The sequence below is a fragment of the Olea europaea genome, chromosome 7 (assembly GCF_002742605.1).
Source record: "Olea europaea var. sylvestris chromosome 7, O_europaea_v1, whole genome shotgun sequence".
In the NCBI taxonomy this organism is placed as follows: domain Eukaryota; kingdom Viridiplantae; phylum Streptophyta; class Magnoliopsida; order Lamiales; family Oleaceae; genus Olea; species Olea europaea.
The window spans coordinates 16450876-16470320 of record NC_036243.1 but is presented as its reverse complement, the minus strand read 5'-3'; the positions used below and the strand labels follow the sequence as shown (position 1 = coordinate 16470320).

The following is a 19445-nucleotide window of genomic DNA, read 5'->3' as shown; positions in this document are numbered from 1 at the left end:
AGGTAATAAATCGCTAATGAAACTTACAAATATCCATGTTTAATGGCCCGAATAAATGCAAAAACCCGTAGATATCAAATACCTCATAACTCAATTTATTAGTTCACTCGAAATTGTCTAACTCTTATGACGTGAGTACATGTTTATTTCATAAAGCTAAAAATTGAAAGAAAATGCATTTTAAAAGTTTAAATTTCTATTATAGTTAACAAGCTGTCAAATATTTCATAATCAAGGATATAAGTGCTTTTTGTAGCAGTAATCCTTGTATTTCTCATTAACAATCAAGATGTGATCGAAGTAAGGCCTCTTATCATTAGTCTTATCCAATGCTGTCGACTCCCACTCTTGTATAAACATCAACTAAAAATAAATAAATAACAACTATCTCATTACTTCATTTTGTTATCTTCTCATATTCTTTGTGTCAATACTAGCAACTCTCACAGTATTGGCCAAATAATAGTTTACAAAGGGCGAACAAAGAGTTCTATTAATAACTGGCCATTTTGATGATTTGGAGCAACTCAACGAATTTAGTAGATCGTTTTAGGAGGTATGATTCATATTTTAAACCATTACTACAATCTAGGCTAAGCTTCTTAGTTTAAAATCTCTCTATTCATAGAGTTATTGAACCTACAATAAAACAATAAAAGTTTTTTTTTTTTTTTTTAATAAAAGCTTATTTCTCATCTAAAAGAGTAATAAAAAAACCGTAACACTGCAAATTTCTCAAAGATCCATTTGTGTCAAGAGAACGATATCTACATATTTTTCTTCACACACCCAATCCAAGCCTTATGAGTAGTAGGATTTATAACGTCATGGGAGACAGTTCAGTTCCTATCTACTGTTAGATCAAACTCAATTGTGAATCCGAAAGCATTGAATCTTTCTATCAAATGTTTGATACATCCATATCAGTCAATGTAAACTCAACATGAGTTAACTTTCCTATTCTATGCCTACAAATTCAGCAGAGGCCTAATGACTATCACCACAAACATTTCACCATCATGAAACCCTATCCTCAGTACAGTATTCCCACGTCGACTTCGGAGAACCGAGGCAAAATGGAAGCAGGGAAATGCTCAAAATCGTAGCTTTGCTGCACCCGTGGTGGTGCGAGGCTCGTGCAACAAGCCTCGCATACAAACAATTGTGGCACAACTTCAGTATCTTCAATACCACTGCATCGTGTGTGTTGCCATATCTCGCATATGTCACATGACACCATCCTCTCCCCGTCATCATCTAGTGCCCCACACTTACATTTAACAGTCCAAGTGTCAATTCCCCCTTCGAACCTCAAATCTGTTCCCCAGTCCAATCCGGAACCTCTAACCCGAAGCTGTGCACCTGACTCGACCAGTCCAAAAAGCACTTCCTCATCATCCACTCCCTCCTTCTCTACAACATCTGTTACCAGAAGCTGCTCCATAACACAGTAAGTGTCCCTCATTGCATTTTGAACAGATAACTTCAGATCACCCATTGTGGCATGGAGAGGAACCACTATATACTCTGAAGGTGAGAAGTCTCGAGTAAGTTCAGTTTTCAGGTCGATTGAGTTTGGTGTTACTTGACATATGAACCTCAGTAAGTCATCCGCCTCATCTCTGAATGGCCAATCCTTCACAAAATGTTTGCTGTCTAAAATCGTTTGAACAGCCAGTTTCACATAATTCGACTCTGAATAGCAGCACTGGAGTACATTATGGTACAAGTAGGTGACATCAAAGTAAACGCTTTTCCCAAACATCATCGGCCTGGGAATCATTACAGGATCATCCTGAGTGCCACCCTTGAGATCATGGATAGAATATTCCAACACTCTAGTCAACCGGTTCACTGCACGTCGAACGATGTAATTCCCAACAATTACATTGTTCATTGCTTTTAGAACATGATCTATCAACCCCGTGTCACCGATATGGAGTCGAGCAGCATCTCGTGCCTCCTGTCTAGTCATCCCACTACTACCAACCTCGTTTGTTGCTCTCTTTTCTTTCAGCGCTTCAACAATGACATTTGCCACATGTTGAAGTCTCCTAACAGGCCACCGGCTGTCCATATGTGCTGCAACATTGGCAAACTTTCTGCACTTCATGGATCGTTCCTTTCCAACAGGTCGGTCCCATAGAGCAATTTTAGGCAAAATTTCCGTAGAATTTGTAAATGTGGCAATAGTGGTGGAATTTCTCCCTGCTGGATCTGTCGACTTGAGAGTAAGCATAAATCTGAAGAGATCTCTAATTGTAGTCAAATTCGTTTCACTCATATCTCTGTAATGGCGGATGATCTGTCCAATAACATCTCTACACCCATTTTTTTGACAACAGTCATTTATAATCTGATCTAGCTCCAAAGAGCTGAGAATATCAATGGCTCTAGTGTAATTATGCTCCTTCACCCCAAAACTTCCCTGAAAGAATCGATATCCCCATCTCCCGAACCACGAGTGTCCATAAGCAACTCCATATAGCAATCGAAGATCCATCTTGCGTTTCTTGGACAAGTCTTCGACTGTGATTTGTCTACAAAAGAAAACGGAGAAAAAATCGATAATATATTCTTCAAAAAACTAATGTGCTCTGTCGACAAATTCAGATAATATGTTTCTCAAAATGTTATTCAATAATAATTTTAAATCAGGACATTTCCTAATCTACCAATGACTCATCACAGCGATAATATTAATAAAATGATCATACTTCTACCGATGATCTAATTCGATTGGGAAATCAGATCAATGTCTCGCATACATATACATCAAGAATTACGATCATTGTCGAATCAACGTAATTTCGATCCGCCCTCAATCCCATTGATAATTAGCAGATGCCCAAATCCGTTGCAATGAATCAGCCCATGTAAGATATGATTTTGCAAATCAAGAACTCCTTCATTAAGCGGTTTATTCCAGTCATCCTCCACAGGTATTATCACATGATACTTCCTTTTAGACACTAAGTGATTACTCCACCCTGCATCAGCAAAGTTCAAAAATTTCAAAACACCATAACTAATCAAAAACTACAATTTCCAGCTCAAAATCATAACCCAATTCGAAATTCAACCGAAAAAATCGTAATGGTTTTCTCTTACCCGCGCAACGGCATGGATCACAGAAGGGTTTAGCTGATTTTTTAACATTCTCTTCAATGGTGTAAAGGGGAAGCACAAGACCCTTGTTCTCAAGAACCAGAAATGTGCACCATACGGGCATTCCCTCCACATTATATTCCTCCAGCTTTGCACATTCTTGAAGAAACTGACGGATGTTATCTCTAAACGGCCCACGGAGTGAAATGGGAAAACCGGGCTCAGCAAATGTGTGGAAGCCATAGAAATTTGGTGGCTTCTTCTTCCCCTTGTTGCTGGCTTCAAGAATTGGAGGCTCCATTTTCGATTCTTTTTACAGTGATGATAAAGATTCAACTTCTCCAAATCTTTATTACGTTTAGAGTGAGAAAGCGAGGGAGGCGAGGGGTTTATAGTTGGGCATAAAGAGGTTTAACGGTTTGAAGTTTGTTAAAGAGGATTTAAATCCACTGTTAGCAACCGTAATTGGATTTACGCACACGATTAGAGCATAAGGTGATGTGAAAGGATGAAATTACCCTTGATTAGAAAGAATCTATTCGTTTTGATTCTTAAAGCTGGGGATTAAAGGGGAGATCCGGCAGTTGTAGTTAATTTTAGAACTTGTCTGGTATAGCTATTAATTCAATTAGAGTGCATTTGGTTGCCTATATTTTTCACGAAAGATGTATTTTTTTACCCAAATTTTTAATTTCGTGCAGTTTGATTGTCATTTTTTTCCATGGAAAATATTTTCTCACTTTTGGTCACGTGACCATATTTTCATCAAAATCAAGGAAAATAATTTCTTTAGAAATAGTATGATTTTATTTTCCACGGAATTCACTCTTTTTTTCTCTCTCTTATTTATCCACTCTCTCTCATTAACCGACCAATAAAAAATGGACAAGTATAATATTTTCTAAATTGAAAATTAAATCAATCAAACATATTTAATTGATAATTTTCATACAAATAAATTACAGGCAATTGAATTACCTAGAATTTATTTTTTTCCATACAAATTTCATATTTGCAATCAAACGCAACCTTAAAGTCAATTTTTTACTGTTATTTTACTATTTCAACCGTTATTTTTTAATTCTTCTCTCACGGGTAAGATCTACCTTATCTTTAAAAGTTAAAAAATCAATTATCTAAATCTCTACCAAACAAGTACTAAACATATGAAGACAATTTTGAGGAGAAAATACCTCTAGATAGCCTAAATAAAAGGGAGTTTTGTAAGATTAGACCAAAAAATATAAACATTTGAATAATAGACTTTGAACAATAACTTTTCCAAAAGTACCCTTTATTATGAAATTGCAACCAAAGCCACTACAATGTATAAAAACCTTCAATTAGATCCTCAAAGAAATATAGATCAAAAATCTTTTATAAATTTAACCCCAAATATTATACAAAATTTTATTAATCTAAAAAACGCAACAGAAAATGAATTAAATTATTTAGAAGAAGATTTGAAATGATTCTTCACAGAATATTTAGATCCAAAATTAAAAAATAAAAATGTTTCTATAGATTATAGTACAATCAAAACAGAAAATGATATATATAAACTAATTCTTAACCTGAGAAGAAGAATTAGAGAACTAAATATAATTATCGAAGAAAATTTTTTAATAAAAAATAGTGAATTTTATAAATTATATTGTGATATTTTAACTACTTATGAAGATTTTAATTGGTTCAAAAATCTAAACCCTTCTGCTGCACACTCCGAAGAAATGGTATCAGAGTCATGTTACGAACCAAAAATTATGATGAATATAGTAGATGAAAAAAATATAATTGAAAAATTTTTGAAAAATGTTGAAAAACATAAAAAACCTAGTTATCCCTATTTACCTAAAAACACCACGAATGAAAGTTTTGAGGATATACACAAAAGATTAGAAAATCTAGAATATAATCTTCAAGTAGAAAAGCTCTTTTAGATAAAAAAAAATTTAAAGGAAAAGATAGGATTATAATTAATCCATCTCAAGATTTTAGGATAACAAAAAAGGAAAATAATAAAAGGAAAAAACATGAAGAAAAACAATATATGATTACAGATGTAGAAGAAATAGAACAAAAATTTTTAGAATTTACAGGTGAAGAGTATGAAAAATATAAAAAACAGTCAGAAGAATTAACTGAAAAAAAAGAAAAATATAAAGATGAATACTAATCCATCTTCAAGTCATAATATAAAAGTAGAATTCAGTAATGATGAAAAACAAAATTATCCTTATGGTACCCCAATACCTGATAAGGATGGTATTACCAATACAGAAAAACACAGAAAAGATACACTGGAAATGTAAGAAAACAGTCCATAAAAGAAATAAACTCAATGAAATCTTATAATAAACAAATCCACACAACAGGAGTATGGTTAGATCTAGACTGTGTAGATAAAAATAAAGCTATTGAAACATGGATGAAAAACACACATTTAACAATACAATTTAATAAATGGGAAACATATACAGCTTTTGAATTTATTGAACATACATTCAGAGGAATTGTTTTTGAATGGTGGAAAAATTTACCAGAAACTATTAAAGGAAAAATAAAGTATGGAGCAGGTAGAACTGAGGTATTAGATAATAGGAATACTTTAAATGAACAAAATATATAGGAGATATTAAAAAAGTTTGAAAAAATCTTAAGAACAGAATTTTTAGGAGATAAGTGTACTTCTAATGATGAAGAAAGAAAACAAGATGAATATAATCAATGTATGATAGCAATGGAAAATTTAAAGATACGTGATATGTGTGAATTAGAAAGATATACTTGTAAATTTGAAGAAATATACTATATATTAAATCAAGGAGATTATCAAGAAAATAAACCTATATTAAAATCTTATTTTACGAAGTTACCATTCTCATGGGGAATTAAGTTATTAAAAGAATATGAAAAATTATTACCTCTAGGAGAAGAGGAAGGAATAAAAATAGATAGTCTTGGAAGTAGGATTGAATTTACAAAAAGAATGATAGGTATGTGGTGTAGAGAAGCTTTAGAAAATAAAAAAGCATATAAAATAAGAAAAAATTCATTATGTTGTTACAAAGATATTGGTCAAGTTGAACAATTTGGATGCTATAAGAAGAAATATAAAAGAAAATTCAAAAACTATAAAAAAATCAAGAAAAGAAATTTTAAACTACACAAAAAATATTTCAAGAAAAGAAATTGGAATAAGAAATTTAAACAAAGAAATATTAAAAAATGTAGATATTTTATTTGTAATGAAGAATGACACATTACCCCCTCAATATCCTAAAAAGAAAAATAGACAAAATATAAAAACTCTTAGAATTTATGAAAAATTTCAAGAAGATAGTGACATAGAACCAATTGAATATTTTGAAGATCTAAGTAGTGAATGTAGTAGCATTTATGAATTAAATACATCCTCATCAGAAGAAGATTATGAGGAGATAGTATATATGAATCAAGAGATACAATAATCAGAAATAGAAATAGAAACAATTGAAGAAGTTGAAGACTCTATAAAAGGTATAAATCAAGAAATTACCTTTAATATTAAAAAATACACAGAAATCACTAAGAAGATATTAGACCTACAAAAAAAGATATATTACATCAAGGATTCTTAGGAATTTTACCAAGAGTAAATAAAACAATTGTAAGTATGAATTATAAAGAAATGTCTATCAATATAAAAAATACTATAGGAAAAGCAAGAATTCCTATAATTACAAAAGAATGGGTAAAATAAAAGTTATCCAAAATCCCAGAAAATGTAAGAAACAAATTAAAATGTATTAAAATAGAAGGAGTCCAGATAATGGTAAAAGGATTATTTAGAGAAGGTATGAACATACCAATAGAAATATACTGTATGGACAATAGAATCTTACAAGATCTTATAGATGCTCTATTGAAAACAGTCGTAGGAAACTTAGTCTATCAGAATATAATATTTACAGTAAAACCAAATTATGCAATATCATTAAATGATGAAAATATTGACCAAAGTTTCAATCTATACTATAGAATTGGAAACTTAAAATTGTTACGAAGAAGTAAGGCTATTAGTATAAGTATAAAATCAATTTTTGCTTTTGGTACTAGTCATCATAACAATCTAAGAAAGATAACTGATAACATTATCATACATAAAGATTTTGAGGAATTAGCACAATATATATCTCCTAGGAAATACCAAAAACATGAAGTCACTATACCAGAACAAATAATGCTTGATTTCCATAAACAAGTTAAAGAAATTAATTCCGAAGGAAAATTAATAAGGAGAAATAGTGTCAGCTTAGAAGGAAATAATCTTATTGCAAGATTTCCCTCTAGACAAGATTCTAGGATAAGCAGATTTAAGAATTTAAGTATTGCTGAACCATCAAGTTCGCAATATTACATTAAAACAAGATATGTAAATCAAGAAGGATATAAGAAAAATCTTCTTGTCCTCATAGATACTGGAGCAGATAAAATTCATGTAAATGCTAAATTTGTTAGTCATTTAATAGATTTTAAAATACCAGAACCATATATATTTAAGGATTATTTAGGAAATAATTTTGAAATAAGAAAATATGTTAAGTTCCCTCTTATACTTATAGGAGAGGATCAGAAAGAATATACTAAAGAAATAATTCTATATAAAGATGAATTATATGGAGTAGATCGTTCACCTATTCTATTAGGAATGAACTTTATTGAGAAATATAGTCCTTATAAAATCTGCCAAAGATATTTAAAGATAACAGTTGATGATAACCTAATCATCATATCAAGAATAAATGAAAATATGAAATCATTGTTATCATGGAAAGAGTAATAAGTACTAATCCCATAAGTCCATGTATTGAAATTACACTTAATATAAAAAGCTATTGTAGAATTAAATTTCATGTTTACTTAGATACAGGAAGTACAATAAGCTTATACTTACCAAATGTACTACCATCTGAATATTGGATATACAATTTAAAGAAGATAGTCACCGCTACAACAGCAGGTGGAAATAAGGTAATATACAGCAAATATGCTACGCAAGTACATTTTCTAATTTCCTTTAGAGAAGTATTTGTTGATACAATATACATGTCAACCACAATTGGATGTGACATTTTATTAGGACAAAATTTCCTATTAAAATTGGTGCATTTACACAAAATATTGATAAGTATATGTTCACAACACCTTGTGCACATAAAATATTTATACAAAAAATAAATAAAACTGTTACAATAGCATATACAGATATAAACCATTAGAGTTCCTCAACCCAGCGTGGTGGATGTTGGAGTACAGAAAAATTTAAATCGGTTACAGTCTTAAAAATGACAACAGAAAATAGGATTGAAAAACTGAAAAAAGAAATTTCTGAAACATATTCTGAAAATCCATTAGAAAAATAGAATACCGACTAAGTAAAGGCAAAAATAGAATTAACCAATCCAGACACTATTGTTAGAGTCAAACCCATGAAATATAATGTTAATGATCAAAAGGAATTTAAAGACCAGATAAAAGAATTGCTAGAAGCCAAGTTAATTAGGCCTAGTAAAAGTCCACATAGCAGTCCAGCTTTTATGGTTAGAAAACATAGTGAGATAAAAAGAGGAAAAACCAGAATGGTGATAAATTAAAAAAAATTAAATGAAGTTACTAAATTTGATGAATACTACTTGCCAAATAAGGACACCTTATTAAACAAGTACAGAACAAAAAGATATTTTCAAAATTTGATAGTAGATCAGGGTTTTGGCAAATCATGCTTATAGAAGAAAATAAATCACTAACTGCATTTAGTACCCCCAATCCTTTATGACAATACGAATGGAATGTAATGTCATTTGGGTTGAAAAATGCACCACAAATATTCCAAAGAAGAATGGATGAGGTAATCAAACCAATTACTCATTTCTGTATTGCATATGTAGATGATTTACTTATTCATTCAAATAATATTGATGAACATATTGAACATCTTGAGAAATTTTGTTATATTATCTATTCCAATGCAAGGATGGCCACTAAGAAAGAAGATATTTGTTATCTCGATCATTTATTATCTGCAATTATTTCTAACCAAGTGCATGGATCAGAAGTTATGGCTAAAGAACTATGTAAATTACTATGGAACTACAGTGATCACCATTGTGAATACTGTGTTGTTGAAGATATGAGTCAAGCATCTCTTAATAGTGAAGAATTCCCTGTAGAATTCTTTGATTCGAAAATGGAAAAGTGGTGGTGACAAAAGTAGCCCTTTATCACTACTTTAATAAAGAAATTTATTAAAGAAAAATTGTGGCTACTAAAAGATAGAAGATAGTGAAAGAAAAGTCTTCATAATTGTGACTACTCCCCACCATTTGTCACAAGTAGCAGACAAACTCAAAAGATAAGGCATATAATTTCAAAAGGAGAGGTCCACTTAGCAAGAAAATAATGGAAAATTCAGTGGAGATAAGATGGCCTAGCTACCCAACAAAGGAGGGGGAAAACACATGTCAAATAAGATTCCCAAAAGCTTCTATAAAAGGAGGCAAGAAGAAAGAAGGAAGATATCTCGAAATAACTTATCTCTTAAACACTCGGAGGCAACACATCTTAGAGAGATATCTTTTGTAATCTATATACACCACTTGTAGTCAGAAAAATATTAAATAGCTTGAAGATAGTAAAGCGTGTAATAAGGTAATCACTTATGGAGTTCTAAATTTCATAAGGTGAGTACCAAAGGTATGTAAATATAGATTGTAAGTATGTACTATTTCAGTTTATGAATATCAAAGTAAAGTTTGTTATGTTCAACAAAGCTTTCATAAAAGGATTTCGTTAAATTTCTCATGATTCCTCGACAGTACAAATAGAGATTTTAAAAGATTTCAAAACATTGATTTTGAATGAATGTTAGTCATGCCAAAGTACCCGTCTTTGAAGAATGGTTTAGGGGAAAATGGCAAATTTCTAACAAAATTGTAGCACCTTGTGTGTGAGTTATCTTTTAAAATTTCGTTCCAAGTAAGAACTTGATTCTGAAAAGAGTTTGGATAGAGGTGAAAATAGAGACTCTGGATACTGTGAGATAGCGTTTGTGAAAACACGGCTAGTTCTCTAGAGTGAGAAATGCAGCCTTAATTGAAAAACCTTTTGCGGAAGCAATTGTGGACCCAAATGATTTCAAAAAATATTTTAATCTTTACTTGATTCAGAAAATTGATTAAGTACATGCAAAGCATCTATAAAAGCATACTGGAGGGAAAGCATGTTTACTTCCATTTGATTACTGTAAGTTATTTACTTATTTTTACATGCTTATGCTTTAATTATTCTGATGAACAATTCACAAGCATTCACATCTATTTCTAATAATGATAATAATATTATATTATTTTTAGATGAAAAAGATATTTTATTTTTATTTAAATTAGCTGAAATGTCTGAAAATATATTTCCTGTTGGCAAAGAAAAAATTGAAGAAATATATAGAGATATAGATTATAATTGTAAAAATAATATAGGATTTGATTCTGTAGGAACTAGTAAAGAGATAAGAAAGATAGAGGATATTATAACTAAATATAGAGATATACAAGAAGAAATTTCAGAATGATTAGTTCGAGGATATATAACCAAAAAAGGTCAGCCTAAGATCTTTGAAGAACTACTAAAATATAAAGAATATTTAAAGGTGTTTGAAATATTGAAGAATATAGATATATGTCCTGATTAATAAATCTTTAAAGATATAAGATATATCTTGCAAATAATTATAGTAAAGGTAAAATAATATTTCTAATAGAAAAGGTCATTGTGGAAAATTGGGTCAATTATCCAGCCATTTTAAAAATTGCCCCCAATTTTGAGCCGTTTATCCATTATCAATAAATTAAGGTTGAACCGTTGAAGTGGCGGCTCGAAACAGAGAATGTGCTGAAGTGGGGGGTATATTGACACGTGTACAAATAAATGAATAAAAAAATATATAAAATGAGTTGTCTACCCTTATTGGAAGAGGAAATTACATAAAAATACGTATTAAAATGTTAATTCAAAATTTAGGTGTGAAATCTTTTTAACAAAAAAATCAGATATTAATTGAATTTACCCACCTACTCCACTACAAAACATAAGGTAGCGGTTGATTTCCATTTTCATTTTCAAAACAATTTTTAGTTTTCCCCGACAACGGCTCGTTTTTCGCGTTTTGAGCTTTTTGATAATTTATAACTGAAAACGCTCAAAATGATAAAATGTCATTTTGCGTTTTCAATTATAAATTTTAACTCGTTTTCGAAAATGCGTTTTCGAAAGCGACAGACGCGTTTTCAAAAACGAAAAACGTAAAATGACTCGAAAACAGCAAACCAACCGCACCTTAAATTTTTCCCTATCCCCATCTCACTCTTCTCTCTCTAAACAAGCATAATCAAATTGGGTACACTATGCACGCGAAATCGATGACGACGACAACGATACCCGTCTTTTCTTCTCCCTAATCTCTCCTCTTCAACAATTGCGGCACCGTCTCGGGAAGAGAATCTCTGGCACAGCGGTGTTGTGACACCACAACAACACGAAGATCGATGACGGCTGCTACAACATAATCATCCGGGTTCGAAGATCATAGTGTTGTAGTGGTGATTTGAGTAGTGGTTTTGCGGTGTTTGTGGTGTGGTTGTGGTTTGATTGTGGAGGTGGCTGCGTCAACAATGGTGGTGGTGTAGTGGTTAGTGGTTGATTTCCGTAGGTGTATGTTTTTATGAGTTTTTGTGGTTTCTGTAGGTGTCGTGCCAGTGGTAATTGCAGCATGACACCATAGTGACACGAAGATCGCCAGCGACTACTGCACATAATCATGCCGTGTTCGAAGAACGCAGTGTTGTAGTGGCAATTTGAGTGGTGGTTATGCGTGTTGGTGGTGAGGCTGTGAATTGACTGTGGAGGTGGCCGCAATGATGGTGGTCGTGTAGTGGTTGGTTTCTGTGAGTGTCTATCTTAGTGAATTTTGAGTGGATCCAGCGGTTGGGTTGGGTTTGGATGGTGTTTTGTGTGGTGGTAGTGATGGTGTTTGTGTGGTGATGGATCTGAGGGTTGGGTGGGTTTTATTGAATTTGACGATGGTTTGGGGGTGTTATTGGGGGGTTTTTGGTGGTTTTTGTTGATTGTATAGGTAGAGGTATTAGCGGCGATGGTAGATTTGGCAACTATTTTGTTGGTGGGTGCAATTAGAGGTGTTGACAGTGGTGGTGGCGGTGTTGAAGAGGGCGATCACAAATGGTGGTAATGTTGGTGGCGGTGAACCAATTATATGGTTATATGTGACCAAGTATTAATCTATGACATTAAAATTTGATAACTTTTCAACAAATTTGAAAACCTGTAATCGATAATAAATCGTGACCTGCAATTTTTTTGATTTGTGGCCAATAAAATAAACTGTAATGACGTCGAAATAATCTGTGATTTACAAAAATTTTTATTTGTGCCCTAAAAATAATCTGTGACAAATTAATTTGCCAATTTTTAACTAGTGAAAATGTTTTGACCTATAATTATGTCTATGTGAAGATTAATTGTATATTTGTGACCTTATTAAATTTAATTAATAAATATTTTTAATTAATTAGCTAATGCTTGAGTTTTGCATTTTGAAATTTGGCACCTGAAAATTGAATTTGTCATACTTATTCCTCGACTTTTGAAATTTTCCCATTCGAAATGCCCCTTAGGCCTTAACGCACAATATTGATTCCAAATGAGACTATAAGCTCGTAACAAGGTAATGTGTCAACACGTTTAAGGACATACTTTTGAGCTTTTATTATTAATAAAATAAAAAGTAGAAATGTGACTCTACATAAATATTCAAATTGACATGCATTGACATTACAAGTTTTGACGCTTAAAAAGAGGTAAAAGCTTCTTTAATTCTTGAATGATTTGGTTTTCCTACTAGGTACGGAGTTAAGATTTGAATAGCTACGAAAGATAAAGTCGGTCAACTATATGTACCAAATGATGCACCTCTTGGTGAGGCAAAAATAGCCAATTTGTGGTAGCATTTGAGAACATTTCCATGTAAAAATGAATGACTTACGCAAAAATGAATAAACTATCGTCTAATTGAAAGGAGAAATGTTTTTAAACCTCTTAAAGCGATAAAATTTATGAAATATAATGAAGACCATTTAAAATCTCGTGATTTTCATTAAAATTTTTGAAAAAATTGAACAAGCTCCGCATACAAGTAGCTAAGACGAAATGAATACTAGACTTCCATATTTATGTAATGGAAGGGACCAAGTGAATATCAAAACCAAGAGAAACTCTTTAGAACTTCCATGAGCAACTTTTTTTTTTCTTCTTCTTCTTCTTTATATAATTATCCTTCTGTTTATTTGAGCTCGAGAGGGAATTTGTCTTTTTATCAAATTTCACAATTTTTTGTATGAAAACCGTAAGTAGGCTAGGAAGGACAAAATTAACATAAAAATGAAAGACTATGTTGGTTATGGTTCATTAGCATCATTTCAATTAATTTTTTTTTAGGTTCAATCGAATCAGATATCATAGATGGCTAATACACGTTACAAAATTCTTCAGAGCATGTAAAGGTTGTGGAATTACGTTGTCTTCTACTTCAATATTCAATCTTTGATTGTTATTATGATTGTGATTGTGATTCATCATTCTTCATTAAATCATGAATCTTCAAGCTTGTATCTTGATGGATTTCTTCACGCCTCAATCATTCGAACCTTGTGGGCTTTCCTAATTCAAAAATAGAGTTCAATGGTTTAACATTAATTAACATTAGTGACTGAATAAGACAAAAAATACTTGAAGGACCAATATTAATTAATTTTCATGACTAAATGATTGGGAGAAAAAAAAAACACTTTGAAGATCAACTCAAATTTTCGCAAAAAACAAACTCTATACATTTTCAATTTTTAAGAGATAATTGCAGTAGAGGCCCCAAACTTTTAAAATATTAGCAAAATTTTCTCAAACATTTAATTTATTACAATCGTCACCCCAAATCTTTCGAAACATAGCGGCGGAGGCCCTTTTGGACTGTTTTCATTCAAATGTCTGTTAGTTGACTAAGAAATTTGACTTTAACCATATTTTTAATATTTTTGAAACACTAAAATAGTAACTTTCTAGTTACTACATTAAGATAAGTTAAAAATTAAATAAGAGTTTAATATTTTTGAAACACTAAAATAGTAACTTTCTAGTTACTACATTAAGATAAGTTAAAAATTAAATAAGAGAAAGCAAATTTTTTAGTCAACTAATAGACATTTGGATGAAAACTGTTCAAAAGGCCTCCGTCGCAACATTTTGAAAGGTTTGGGATGACGATTGCAACATATTAAAGGTTTGGAAAAAGTTGGCTAATATTTTAAAGGTTTAGAGCCTCAGCTATAATTATCCCATTTTTTAACGTAATTTTTTTAACAATAATTGATTGTGTTATTAGTGCACATACTTTTCGAAAGAATAATACTATCTAGCAACATTAGTATTCTAATTTAAGTGTCATAATGTAATAAGTTTAATTAAAAGTAAAATTATTTGATTTGTGTCTATCATTTAATATCAATTTTTTTAAGTGTCACTTAAATTGGTATTGTAAAACCAGTAGTACTAGATTAATATTATTCTTTTCGAATAGCATAAAAATGGAGTCTTTCATTTGCTAATTGAAGCACATTATATCCACCAAAGTTAAGTATATTATTATATCATCTCCTGATGGTTTGTCGCGCAAAATCTTTGGTAAATTATGTATTGAGTGTCCACGAGGAAAGAAATCTTATTCTAATATGGAATCAAGTTACCTTTAATGGCAGGAGCAAACTAATTAAAAGTTTAAACTATAGCTTATAAGTTTGATGGTTATAAATGCATCATGTAAATTATTTATTTTGATAATGGTTTCTACCTACATATTTAGCTTATTTATACGTTCTTTGCTTGTAAGTCAAACATGATGTACCAATACAGGTCACTTCCCAACGTGTTAGTCATTGTATCCTTAACTGTCGAAACCAATTATATGTAATGTAACTTAGAAAATACTACTCATAATTGAGAAACCCCTCATTGTTTTGGCTATAAAATACCAACCACCCTTAACCACCATTCCTCCTCCAGCCCCGGGGGCCTCTCTCTCTCTCTCTCGATTGTGTGCACAATCTTTCATGGCGTCCTCCAACTCCCTCTTTCTTATATGTCTCGTGTTTTTTTACTTTATTCATCTGAGTTGTACGGAAACAGAAACAAGAAACACGACGAGTGAAAGCTGCTCGATTTCTCTCTCCTATGTCCCTCTCTCTCTCAACAGTTCTTCTGCTTCTTCCCAAGGAGACCCCCATCCTTCTTCTCTTGTGTCATCACCAAAAGGACATGGCCATCGAAGATCAAAGGGTGCTGCCCCATCATCACCGTCAATCCACTACAAATCATCATTCAGGTATTCAGTGGCTCTGATTGTTTCTATCCCAATAGGGACCCCTCCACAGACTGTACCGATGGTGTTGGACACAGGCAGCCAACTTTCATGGATACAATGCCAAAAGAAGTCACCGAGAAAGTCTCCAACGACGTCGTTTGATCCTTCTCTCTCTTCTACTTTCTCTAACCTCCCATGCAATAGCCGGGTTTGCATGCCACGAAATCCGGATTTTACCCTCCCAACTTCTTGTGAGAACAATTTATGCCACTATTCTTACTTCTACGCAGATGGGACTTTGGCTGACGGCAATCTCGTCATAGATAAATTAAGATTGTCACCTTCCCAAACTACCCGTCCTCTGGTTCTTGGTTGCACGAACAGCTCCGGCGAGGCTCAGGGTATTCTGGGAATGAATCTTGGGCGGCTGTCATTTCCCTCCCAAGCTAAAATAAAAAAATTCTCCTACTGCGTGCCACTTCGGCAAGGTACTCCGCGGGTTACGCCTATCGGAACATTTTACCTCGGAAAGAATCCGAATTCACACACATTTAAGTATGTCAATCTTCTATCTTTTCCTCAAATTCAAAGCATGCCGAATTTTGATCCTCTGGCCTACACTCTTCCCATGACGGGGATAATGATCGCCGGAAAGAAACTAAGAATACCGGTATCGGTATTCAGGCCGGATGCTGGCGGATCCGGCCAGACGATGATTGACTCCGGCACCCAATACACATTTCTAGTGGATGAGGCATACTCTAAGGTAAAAGCTGTTTAATGTTAATTTATTTATATTTATTTTTTACATTTTTTTCTAATATATATGATGTGGAATTTTACCATGGCATATTTTCAAGATATTAGCTCATTTAGAAACATCAATATTGAAAATCGACCATTCATTTGAAATTTGTGGGCCTTGGTATTATATTAAGCTTTTGTTTATTTAATTAAAACGATTGATAAAAATTGGATCGAGTCGGGGAAATATAATGGTTGACATAGGGGATCATCGAATACAACATTTCAGGGGTTGAGCATTATTTAATTCACATGAGACTCACACACTTTGTGAGAATTGGTCATCTCGAGTGTCAAACATTTTCAAACAAAATGACATTTTCAATAAAAATTTAATCAAAATCAACAATTGATTTTAACTAAACATTTCATGAAATTCACAATTTTTATCAATTTTTCAATTATATATTTATCAATTTTTTATCAATCGAATTTTTAACAAACCCAAACATGGACTAATTCTTATGGTTCCATTTAAAAGTTCAACTCTTTTAGGAAAATTACCTCAAGTCAAGCCTTTATTAGTTAAATATTCTTTTTGAATTTAAATAATATATAAAGGTTGAACTCCAACCTTAAGAGTCTCCACCGTCCCACCCCTAGACTTTTGTGAGGGACCCCAGCAGACAAAAATAATTTTAAAAAAATTTAAATAATATATGATCTTACGTTGACAGGTCAAAGAGAAAGTTGTGAGTGTGGCGGGCCGAAGGCTAAAGCCAGGGTATGTGCATGGAGGATCGTTGGATATGTGCTTTGATGGAAATTCTATTGATATTGGACGGTTGATAGGTGACATGGTTTTTCAATTTGAAAATGGTGTTGATATTCTGATCAATAAGGAAAGGGTTTTGGATGACGTTGGAGGTGGGGTCCATTGCGTAGGGATCGGACGATCATCGTTGCTCGGTACTTCAAGTAACATTATTGGCAATTTTCATCAACAAAGTCGATGGGTAGAATTTGATCTTGTTGGTCGAAAAGTGGGATTCGGTGCAGCAAATTGTAGCAAACCTCCATAACACAAGCGACAAATACTTTTAAATGTACTACATATACTAAGTATACACGTGCATACATTGGTACTATATACGTACAAATTTTGCCACCAGTAATGATATACACAAAACTTCTCTATTATACTATTTATTTCTTTATCTATAATCATGCATTCGATATGTTATATAGCCACCATTTGGTTTAAATTAAAATTAGACTTTTGTAAGACTTTGATAAAAATTAATGAAATAAATGGCTGAAAAGTTGTGAGTCTCATAAAATATATAGTTGAAAATAAATTTTAGAAAAATTGTAATTATATTTTGTACGTTTGAAAACCTATGAAGCATATTCCGTGTCCATAAGATATTAATTACGGGGCAACAATTAAAATATATAGTTTGAACTGGATATTATATTTATAACTAAGCCTCCTTTTGGATAAAAAAAATATAAATGGTTTTTAAATTCAATTAAAATCAAACATTAATTCAAATTACACATTTATAAGTAATATTCATTAATATCCACATATTTCGTATGATCTACTATTATTCCTCTACATATTCATCTTCATAAATCATTTATAAATTTGTCAAACGAAGGCTAAATATTAATTCTATTTATAATAAGTTGGATTTTATTATTATTATTATTATTATTATTATTTTGAATATGTGCTTAATCGGCCATGTTTGGTAGGGATTTTGAGAATTGAATTTTTGACTGTTAGAAAAAAAGTGAGGGCTACCTTTAAAAGAATAAGTAAAAAATTATGGTTGGAATAGTTAAATAACGATAAAAAAAATCAATTTTTTGGGGTAAAAATTGCTTCCGAACAAGCTCTTAGGGTCTGTTCGATAGTAATTAAGAGAATTAATTTTTTGACTGCTATGGAAAAAAAGTGGGTCCCACCTGCGAGTGAAGAAATAAAAAATGACAACCGAAATATTGAAATAACAATCAAAACATTGATTTTTGGGGGTGAAAAATTTTTACCAAACGGGGCTTATTTTATTTTATCCTTTGAGGTCCAAATTTTTGAATTAAAAAAAGGGGTTAGTTATTCCAATTTCAATTTTGTCTCTATCAAATTTTACTATCAAGGTGACAGTTATAATAGGTTCGAGTTGTTTTGCTGGCAGTTGCAGTGTGGAAATTCGATTCATGAGATGTGGAATTGGACTCCTTGTAGGCGCAGTGTACTAACAGCTCTTGTTTCTCGACCTGTTGGGATACATCCCACGATTTACCTCCTTCACAAAGTTCTAGAAATAGAACGGTGGGGACTTTCAAGATTGGGGTTCAACTTTTATAATATGTTCAAGTTCATTTCACCAATCAACATCATATTTGTCTTTATCAATGCTATCAAACGACTCCAACCGGATATTCGGTTCCACGGACACAAAGTTTGATATTTTCATACATTCCTATACCCTCAAAATAAATAAATTCGTTCTTAATTACACGTCACACTATAGTTGATTTAACGTAAATAGTGAAGTGTCCCTTGACAAAATACCAAGGATCACAATGATTATTATTTAAGTGTAAAGTTAAAACACAGAGTATAAAAATTAAAGACTTCTACTGTGATGTGCATATTAGTTTGGTACAAAGTAGTGCAAAGTGTACAAGTCGTTTTTATCCTTCATTTTCATTTTCCAAATAAATTGATTACGGATATTTGTGTCAATTGTACTATATATTTTTTAATACAATAAATTATTATTATTATTATTATTATTATTATTATTATTATTTACATTTAAAATAATTTTTAAATGTAAAACATAATAATTAATAAATTAATTAAAAGACGAAAAACAATTTGAAATACAACAAACACGATTATTTATTAAAATTAATACGAAATATATTAAACAACGACATACATACGATAATCTAATTTGATTTCATATTTTCGTTGTTGTAGTATTTTTATTAATTGTTCCGTATTTTTTATATTTATTAATGAATTTAATTTTTTTCGTAATTTAACGTAATTATTTATTTAGTAATTTATGTATTTATAAAATAATTAAATAAATAATATTTCAAATAAATA

At 31.7% G+C, this 19445-nt stretch overlaps 2 protein-coding genes across 2 annotated transcripts; one reads left to right on the top strand and one right to left on the bottom strand.

Moving 5' to 3' along the window:
* Positions 1-871: 871 nt before the first annotated feature.
* LOC111397166 (PHD finger protein MALE MEIOCYTE DEATH 1) lies at positions 872-3527 on the bottom strand. The gene is made up of 3 exons (XM_023023927.1): positions 3112-3527; positions 2805-2990; positions 872-2577 (listed from the first exon to the last, which is right to left on the bottom strand). The coding sequence occupies exons 1-3, from the start codon at positions 3407-3409 to the stop codon at positions 1034-1036; spliced, it is 2028 nt and encodes a 675-aa protein (XP_022879695.1). The 5' UTR covers positions 3410-3527; the 3' UTR covers positions 872-1033.
* Positions 3528-15254: 11727 nt separating this feature from the next.
* On the top strand, positions 15255-17562 carry LOC111397165 (aspartic proteinase PCS1-like). The gene is made up of 2 exons (XM_023023926.1): positions 15255-16337; positions 17053-17562. The coding sequence occupies exons 1-2, from the start codon at positions 15321-15323 to the stop codon at positions 17395-17397; spliced, it is 1362 nt and encodes a 453-aa protein (XP_022879694.1). The 5' UTR covers positions 15255-15320; the 3' UTR covers positions 17398-17562.
* The last annotated feature ends 1883 nt before the right edge of the window (positions 17563-19445 follow it).